We start from the raw sequence: 9,813 nt of genomic DNA, 5'->3' as shown, positions 1-9,813 counted from the left end.
AAACTTTTCGCACTTGAAATTATGCAGGACTGTCGATACAGAAAATGAATGAATGAATTCCATCCACAAGTAGAGCCCGACTGATATATTTGTAGGTCAGTATCATCAGTCAAATTAAGCATGCAAGATACTGAATCCCTTTATTGGTCTTTCGTAAGAATTATGGAAAAGAGCCAGGTGTAACGGTGAGCACATGCATAATGCCATGTGCACTGTCACAAATAGTTACATTTCAGTGTCTGAGAACACTTAGACACACACATATCGCATGTGCTTCTAGAATGATTAAAGGCATGGCTTTATCATTTCCTGCTAGTGCTATGTTGTGTGTTCTTTGCCTCGTATAATATTTAGCTCAAAGTTTTGCACCAAAAAAAAAAAAAAATCATTTCTAAAGTACTATTTTGTCTTATGATATAAATAGCAATATAAGGACTTTCTGAATCAAATAAAACATAAAAATAAAGACAGGATTAAGTTGGAAATATGAATACGAATGTTACATTTCTAAGAACTTGACACATTTTAAATTAATTATATTTATATATATATATATATATATATATATATATATATATATATATATATATATATATATATATATATATATATATATATATATATATATATATATATATCTCGTGAACGCTGTTATGTCATTGACTCACTCATTATTAAATCAGACCCAAAATCAGTCGGGCTCTACAGAATGTGCACACTGTATTCTCTATGAACCAATGTATCACATTGTATGAGCTTTTTAATGTCAGAGAATGTTTCATTTATTCAGTGCTTTTACTTTGAATGCACTTGCTGTACATACAGTAATGTGGTTGAATGTGTCTGTGGAATGCAAGACAATGCTATTTATTTTACTAATAATCAAATAGGTTTAGAATATAAATCCATATGTATATGAACATGTATATGACACTTATTATTGTTAACGAATATATTTTAATGTAAATGAGAAAAAAGAACTGGCACAATGACAACACTTTTAGCATTTATCTACTTCATGAGAAACGAAGGGCAGAGCTGTTCTGTTAAGCACAAACATTTTCATCTGAAACTAATTCAGACATATAAGTCTGTCGTAGGTTAGTGTCATGCACTGCCAGATTTAACTGGCAAATGAAAGAATGCCATTTTAAATAGTTAATGCTTTATGATGTTACGTTTATATTTTACATAAACCTGTACCAGCATCTTGGCTTATGCCTTATAACGGTGCATTCATTTGTTTAACTATGTTTTATAAAATTTTCTTTCCCTTTACATCAGCAGCAGTTCAGTATCTATTTTTCTAGTTTTTGGGAAAGCATTTTCTATCAAATTATATCAGTCTTTAGTTTCTAGTGTCGACGATATTGCTTATTTTCTCCATTAGTACACAACTTGACTTGTATTGCTCGAATGGAGGGGACAGGACACCCAAAACTGAAGAAATATTACATACACACATGCACCTGTTCAAAAGTTTGGGGTCAGTAAAATTTATTTGTATTTATTTTATTTATTTTTTTTCATAACGGATTATTTCAATTGATCAAAAGTAACAGTGAAGACATTATTAATGTTACAACAGATTTCTATTTCAAATTAATGCTGTTCTTTTTAACATTTATTCATTAAAGAATTCTGAAAAAAAATATTTCAAGCAACACATCTTTTTTCTTGATAATAAGAAGTATTTCTTGAGCAGCAAATCAGTATATTATAATGAAGAGAAGAGAATAAAGAATCATGTGACACTGAAGACTGGAGTAATGATGCTGAAAATTCAGCATAAAATTTATGTTAACATATATTAACATTTAAAACTGATATTATAAATAGTTGTAATATATATATAATATTTGACCTTTTTTTTTTTTTTTTTTACAAATAAATGCAGTTTTGGTTAGTATAAGAGCTTTTTTTAAAAATCATACCGACCCCAAATTTTTTATATTTACTAATAATGCAATTGGATTAATCCCCATCAATACAACTGATTAAGAGAAATGAGTTAAAGGTGCGCAAATAATTTACAAAACTACTGTGACCTGCATCAAATCACTGTGAGTTACAAGATAGAAATATCTGAAAATGTCTGACACAAAAATGTTAGATAATTTGTGCACTGTATGTTAACATATTACATGTATGCACCATTTAAGTAGCACACTTGGTTCCTACTGTATACCCATTTCAGGGGAATTCAGATCGCTGAAGCAATACAGTCGCCCCAGGTCAAGTACACAATCTCTATTTTTAGTCTTTCTGTAATGTGTTTTTCAATAGAGGTGCTTTATGGCAGTATATTCACTGCATTTCTTTTGTTTAAAATATTGAATACCAAAAAAGAGCTCTAAATTGTCACAAGCTTAAAGACTGAATTTTATTTATTTCATGATCAGAAAAATCAACAATTGCTTTGTATTTTCATCATCATACTGCTATTACTGCTTTTATTAAATAAAAGCCCTGAAACAAATATGGACTGTTAAAGGATACAGAGATGCTTTCACACTATCACACAATAAATAATATAATGCACAAAACAATCTATGCATAATGTTTTATACTCGGAAACATGGGCCTGAGTGTGTTACAGAGTTATGGGGAATCACGACTCATGCTTATAAACTAGCAAAACTGAAATAGAGTCAGGAGAACTTGTCATCATAAGATGCTTAAACCAAAACAGGCATACATTAAATTGTATTGCAACATGCGCGACAATATTTCAAAACATAGAGTGTAATTACACAAACTTTGTAGATATAGCAAATCATTAAACTATCCCTCCAAATAGCACATATCTCATCAAATTATGATGTCATTTCCTGAAGACTGAAGATTTGTCACTTCAATAGCTTTAAAGAGCCTAGACTTCCTCTTCATCTGTCTGAATTAATATAGGTGTACATGCAAGCATGTTTTCAATAGCAATCCCTTTACATTTGGAGGATACTACCACAGTCATAAACATAAGTATATATGGCTTACACACTGTACAGAGGCAGTACTGGAAGGGAATGATCATTTAGTAAAGAAAACCAGACATGGATCAAACACACTTCAAATAGTGTGTAAAACTAGAATTGCCTGAGCTACAGTGTATGTACATGTATAGTCCAACTCCTCAGCTAATGTAGAGCATAGAGACTGACTAGAAACTGCTGCTCATTTCTAGCACTGCTTTAAATAGGTTTTAGAAGGAAAGAATCATTTGGTTGAGTAAAAACATAACTGGCAATAAGACGTTGATTGTATGTCACACAGGATTTATAAGAAACATTATTTAAGCACACTTCCTTAAAGACATAGTTGAATATTATTTCATCAATTACTCACCCTCATGCCATTCCAAATTTCTATCCCTCCAATGAAAGTTAATGCTTGTTTAATGCGTGAGAACCAATGAGCTTTGTTCTTGCATGGGACTCAAGCATGGTTATTATATTTAAAGTGCTCTCTGCATTGATCAATGTCTGTATGAGCAGATGTATTTTAGTCTTTTCTTCACATATAATGTTACCATGTCTCTTCAGAAGTCTTGGATTAAATTGCTCCATTCTTAAGGATTATTTACAATGGTATGAACTTTTTAAAGCTTTTGTCGAACTGACTTTCATTGAAGGGGCATACATCTAAGGAAGCTTGTTTAAAATAAATAAATAGTATTTTAAAAGAATTGTGACTTTTTATCTCGCAATTTTGTACAGAAACTCACAATTGCGTGTTTATATCGCAGTTTTAAGAAAAAAAAGTTTGAATTGCAAGGTATAAACTCAGTATTGTGAGAAATAAAGTCAGAGATGCAAGAAAGCCTATAACTCTGGATTGCGAGATATAAAGTCGCATTTCTGAGTTATGAGTTTTTAAATTCTAAGAAAAAAAGTCATAGAATTTGCAAGATATAAACTGGCAATTCTGAGAAGTCTGAATTGTGAGAAATAAACTTGCAACTGTAAGAAAAAAGTCTGAATTGTGAGATACAATTTTTTTATTTTATTTTATTTTATTTTTTTCTGTGGTGGAAACAGGTTTCCGTGGAAATCTCTCTGGTTTCATTGAAAATATCTTCATTTTGTGGTTTGAAGAGGATTGAAAGTCTTACAAGTTTGGGATATCATGAAGTAATTCATAAAAGATTTGAACTTTTCTTGAACTATGCCTTTAAGCTTTTGATGTTCAATGTTTATTTTGTCCAGGGTCTTGTGTTTCAAGCTCAACATCAAAGAATGTTGTGATGAATGATGTGTGACCTCTGTCCGAACAACTGAGTGCACATTAATGTCATTATCAATTGTCAAATAAAATATAATTCAGAAGCATTTGGCTCAGTTAAGCTCAACTAAGGTCAATCAAAAGATGTGAAACACCTAATGAGCCAAATTTAGAAGCTTATGAAAACATTTTACTTGACAGTACATTTCAAAGCTGGTCATATCATGGCACATTTCTCATCTACCACATCAGAGCGCCGGCGTGACGAGCGTCCGAGTAAGAACTCTCTCTCGTGGATCAAGCTGTCGACCAGATCCTCTTGACGGTAGTTATGATAGACCTTCAGAAAGGCCACGACGGTGATGCCAAGCCAAGCCAGCCAGGCCGCCCACAACCCAAACTAGAGGAAGCAGAGGAGGATGGACTGTTATATTCATGAGAAAACCTGGTAATGAGCAGTGTGAAAGAAAACCTAAAAAAGGAAATGTCGGCAAGACAAATTCTGAATGCTGTAAGTCTGCAACAATGTGAAGATTCATAAATAACAATGTGAAGGTCAGCATTTTAGTACTTCCAACTCCATCATCCCAAAGTCATTGGGTGTTTGGATAACTGCTTGAATAAGGTCGGTGGTGAATGCAAAACTCAAGACATTTTTATGTTTTATTTAAAGACATAAAACACATCAGTACATTACTTTGTGATTTTTGGCAGTAGTCACTGTGGTGTAGTTCATTTATTGCCTATTCATCTTTTTTTTTTATTCTGGCGATTATATTTAGGCTCGTTGTGTTCAATTGTGGAGAGTACCATGATGAACAAAACGTGTTCGAATTCTAAACTCATGTTGGTCACAGAGCTTATTTTCTGCGATAATGCAAGAGCCAATGGAAGAACACTTTGGGGTTTTGTCGAGGGAACAAGGGTGATGCTAACCTTCAGATTGATCACTACAGCACTCTTTGAGATTTGTGAAGGTTAGAATATCTAAACAGTCTGATCTAAGAAGAAATCTCAGTTTTGAAAGGAGTCTTAATTAGTTGCTAGGGTGAATATTTACTAATATTCTCAAACTTAATTTTGTTAAAAGGATAGTTCACTCAAAAATGAATATTATATTTACTCACTTTAAACCTGTATGAATTTATTTCTTCTGTGTGAGCTTAAGTGTGAGCAAGAGAGTGAATAAATCATGACAGAATTTTCATTTTTTGGTTGAACTGCCAACATAATGACCCCTTATTGATATAAAGCACTCGTGTGGTTACCATACACAGTTAATTTTTTTTTTAACTGACCAACCTGTGCAATGGCAAACTGGTCATAGAAAGCAGAGTTGTCCAACCCTAGTTCAAGATCAGTGTCCTGTAGATCCTCACAACTAGAAATGAACAGTAGTCAGTGTTAGAAATGATTCACAAACACTTGAAGAATCGACATTTATCAAATAAACATTGCACATAAAAACTTGAAGAACAAAGCTGCTTGTATGACACATTCAAGGTTTACATTCAATGTGGACACGAAAACGTGACTGAACTGAGCTAATCTCAATGTGGCTCTTTTCAAGCTATAAAGGCAGTCATTTTTACGTTTTATATACATCGTAGTGTTCATTTAAACATTGCAGAAGCAGAAAATAGTGGGTTACCTGAGCGTCATGCTTACCTGCTGGGCATACTGCCTCCTTCTGTGATGGCATCACACCATAGATTGAATCCCACACTGACTATTGTACTGGACAGGAACACAGCAAACACTACGAACGTGCTGATGAGCAGGTTCAGGAAGGCACTGAAGATCGAGCTGTGTAAAGGAAGGTAAAAGAGAGATGTATTCTATTCAAAACCCATCCTACTGTTTTTCTTCAGTGGAAGATATTTTGGAGAATGCTGAGCTGCTCTTTTCCATTAAATGTGACAGTGATTCACATACTGTTTATACCCTGAAAGGCTGGATATAGTTATCTAGATTTTTTTTTATCTTTTATTATGGATGTAACAATGCACCCCAGCCTTTAGAAATCAATATAAATATGTGACGATTCATCAGTTAATTTATGATTAGTCATAAATATCATTTTGTTAGGGGGAAAAAAAAAGTCAGAAAATCATATTTGTGACCCTGGACCACAAAACCAGTCTGAGGTCACTGGGGTATATTCATAGCAATAACCAAAATAATAATAATATTTTTTTTTTTCATTTATGCCAAAAATTATTAGGATATTAAGTAAAGACCATGAAGATATTTGTAAATTTCCTACCCTAAATATAACAATACTTAATTTTTGATCAGTGATATGATTTGCTTTTCATTTGGACAACTTTAAAGGTGATTTTCTCAATATTTTGATTTTCTTTTTTTTTTATTATTAGTTGTATCTCGGTCAAATATTGTCCGATCCTAATAGAGCTGAAACAACGAATCGATTTAATCGATTAAAATCGATTATTAAAATAGTTGTCAACTAATTTAGTAATCGATTCGTCGCTAAATAAATTTTATTTGCCATAAGCGGCTCATTTCGTGCATATTTCAAATCTGCGGTGACCAAAGTGTGGCAGTAATGAGCCACCGGAGGGTTTACTCAGCCAGTACAGCAGGTGAAGAAGCGAATAGCCAATAGCTGGCCTCGTTTTATGTCACGTGCTTCCCGAACAGCGTCTCTGCAGCATTCAGCGGGAAGTGGGAGTACTTTACTTTGAGCCTTTAAAATGAAGAGTAACCTGTAAACTCTGCACTACTGAACTGTTTAAGGGGCCGTTCATATATCGTGTCTTTTGCGTGCTCAAGTTCGTTATTTCCTATGTAGGCGCGCAGTATGCACTCTCATAATGGAAGCGACGCGTTCGCGACACGCACGCGGTGCGATGCGCCCGTTTTTCCAGGCGCGTCCACACCGCATCCATTTATCCTTTGCTGAAATTTCCGGGTCTTCATGGAGAGGGCACGTCATGGAGAGAGCACGTCATGGTTGCTTAGCAAAGGCAGACGCCTCAGGGGCGCTTCTGCCCGAGCGCTTTGGAAAGAAGGAGAAAGCGGCGCGACTAGCGTTTTCCACGCGTTTTTAGGTGCGATATGTGAACGGCCCATAAGAATTTTATTTGTGCAGATTCTCCAGTACAAGGTTGTTTGCAAATGTTTAGTCGTAAAAGCTGATAACATTGCTTTTTAACAGTTAACATTTAAAGCTTTACAAAATGTTATGTGATCAGTTTGTCGTTTACCAGTTCATAATTCAGACTTGCAGCCTAATTATGACTGAATGAGAGAGGTAAAATGCACTTCTTTTCTAAGTATTCACTGCTCTTTTTCACACAGCAGGTTTTTTGTGTGTGTCCCATTTTTTTTTTTTCTGGACAACCTTCTGATGGATTTTACTTTAAATTGTGAGTTCCATTCAGGTTTCATGCCATTGGCACTTTTTTTCGAAGGATTGTTTACAATTTCACAGCATAAGCTATAAAGCTTTTTCCCAGTAAATAATAAAATACAATGCACTGCAATTTTATTCTGTTTTATCCTTATACTTCGTGAACATATTTTCTCAAAGATTCCTTAAGCTTTGTTTGGGATGTTAAACTACTTTAGGAGCTCTAAGGACTGCCATGGTGAAAACAATATTTGAAATCTCGCTAGAGTATGGGTCAGTGTTTTGATTGCAGAAGAGTTCGACAAAGGATTACTAACATAAAACAACTCCAGGTATATTTTTTGATGAGGATATGACAATGCAAAATGGTTAAAATCTCTTAAAAATCTATGCTGAATGATAAAGACCCTTTATTAATAATTTACTTGGGGAAAAAATGGAAAAAACTAAAATATAAGTACATAAACCGATTAACCGTAAAAATAATCGACAGATTAATCGATTATCAAAATAATCGTTAGTTGCAGCCCTAGATCCTAATAAACCATACATCAATGGAAAGCTTATTTATTAATAATAATAATTAATTAATTACTATTTATAAATCTCAATTAAAACAAAAATTAACACTTAAGACTTTTTTTAAGACTTGAGAAGTTTTTTCCCAATAGAATTTTCATTTTATTGGGGGAAAAAATAAAAGTAGTTTTATAACAGAAGTAACAAAATAATAACTGCTTATGATTATTTTTGTAGTGACTTAACCTGAGAATTATGTGTTGTTTATTTATATTCAAAATATTAAAAAAAGAAGAATATCTAGTGTTTATGTCTATTAAATGTAAACTGACCTTTGGTTTCAGACTGGACAGACTAGAATCATATAGCAATTATCACTAATCAATCTCATGACTTGAGGCCACAGTATAACCATTATACCAGCTGATCTTTACTTTATGTCAGGCCACACATTCTTCTTTAAAACAATGCAACTATCACAAATGTGTCAGTTTATTGTTACTAAACATGTTTCGCATAAGATCGTATTTAAAATGAAATATGATACGATTGTAGCTCCTCTGTGCTTGCTATAGGACATAACTGCGTCAGTGCATCCCAGCCACCGCTCTCTGGCACGGGTCAAGTTCAGATGAGACATCAAATTCACAAGCAATTCGATGAAAGCAACAATCACTCACTCATCGTGGCCTTTGCAGATGAAGCACAGCAGCCTCCAGGCTTGCACGGCGGACAGGACGAGCGACGCGATGCCGACGGCGGTGATGAAGCTGCAGGAAGACTGTGGTCCCCATTCCTCAATGATGAAGCGCTGCTTAGACACCGTGATGTTCTCGTTCTCCCACATCCCCCGCGTGAAAAGCAGACATTTCCCGCGAAAATCCTCCGTGTTCTCCGACAGAGGTACTATAACTATAAAGCTAAAGACGAAGGCTAAAAAATAAAGGATGCATTGCGCGAATATGAAATTATCCATGGGCATTTTGGTCAGAGCTGTGCTGTCAGCGCGGTTCGAGCTGTCGCGCGCGCTGCAGCTGCGCACTCGCACTTTGCAGCAGAGCAGCATACAGCTCAATGTATCCTCATCAGAACCCCATAACACTTCTTTGTTCGTTTTATGGAGGGCTAATTCACAGAAATGCGCGAAAGCGAGTAACACTTTTAATACAGTTCATTAGCAAACATTAAAACATCAGTGCAATGGGGAGAATATAGTCAAGTTTGATTTATTTTTGCGTAGGGCTTTTAGGCCTACGGATGTTTTACAGCTTTGCAGTAATAATAAAAATTGAATAAACATTTTAATTGTTTAATACATTGAATAATAAAATTGACTTTTTAAAAATAACAATGAAATACTACGACAAAAATATACAATATAATACTACAAAAATAAAAAAGTATATAAAAAATAATCTACACACCAACAGACCAAAATTCAAGCTATGCACTCTCCAAAGTCCTGTTTGTTAGTGCAGATGTTCCTTTTGACATGACAAACTCTGCTAATAGTACACTTCTTGCTTCTATGTTAATCAAAATACTAAATTATTGATAATCAGCTTTCTATAAATATCAATTGTCGAAAGACAGGACTCGTATTATAGCCAAAAGCAACGGTTTGAGGTTAAAAACACCGTAATGATGGACTTGTGTCTTACAAGCATGCAGATTTTCGCTTTACAGGATGTTAAATTGAT

General features: G+C 34.3%; 1 protein-coding gene across 1 annotated transcript; it reads right to left on the bottom strand.

Moving 5' to 3' along the window:
* Positions 1-1,902: 1,902 nt before the first annotated feature.
* Positions 1,903-9,213, bottom strand: LOC113060499 (transmembrane protein 179-like). The gene is made up of 4 exons (XM_026229448.1): positions 8,794-9,213; positions 5,887-6,024; positions 5,521-5,599; positions 1,903-4,618 (listed from the first exon to the last, which is right to left on the bottom strand). Exons 1-4 carry the CDS (start codon positions 9,177-9,179, stop codon positions 4,436-4,438), a joined length of 786 nt encoding a protein of 261 aa, XP_026085233.1. The 5' UTR covers positions 9,180-9,213; the 3' UTR covers positions 1,903-4,435.
* Between the last annotated feature and the right edge of the window lie 600 nt (positions 9,214-9,813).

Source organism: Carassius auratus, chromosome 42 (genome assembly GCF_003368295.1).
Source record: "Carassius auratus strain Wakin chromosome 42, ASM336829v1, whole genome shotgun sequence".
Classification (NCBI taxonomy): domain Eukaryota; kingdom Metazoa; phylum Chordata; class Actinopteri; order Cypriniformes; family Cyprinidae; genus Carassius; species Carassius auratus.
This window is presented reverse-complemented; position numbering and strand designations above follow the sequence as displayed.

What these genes read in the sequence shown, in the direction of transcription:
- LOC113060499 (XM_026229448.1), bottom strand. Translation starts at nt 9,179, where the DNA reads ATGCTGCTCTGCTGCAAAGTGCGAGTGCGCAGCTGCAGCGCGCGCGAC. An exon ending in ATCTGCAAAGGCCACGATGA is followed by an intron (nt 6,025 to 8,793) that starts GTGAGTGATTGT and finishes TCCTTTACACAG; the next exon opens with CTCGATCTTCAGTGCCTTCC. An exon ending in ACCAGTTTGCCATTGCACAG is followed by an intron (nt 4,619 to 5,520) that starts GTTGGTCAGTTA and finishes TGCTTCCTCTAG; the next exon opens with TTTGGGTTGTGGGCGGCCTG.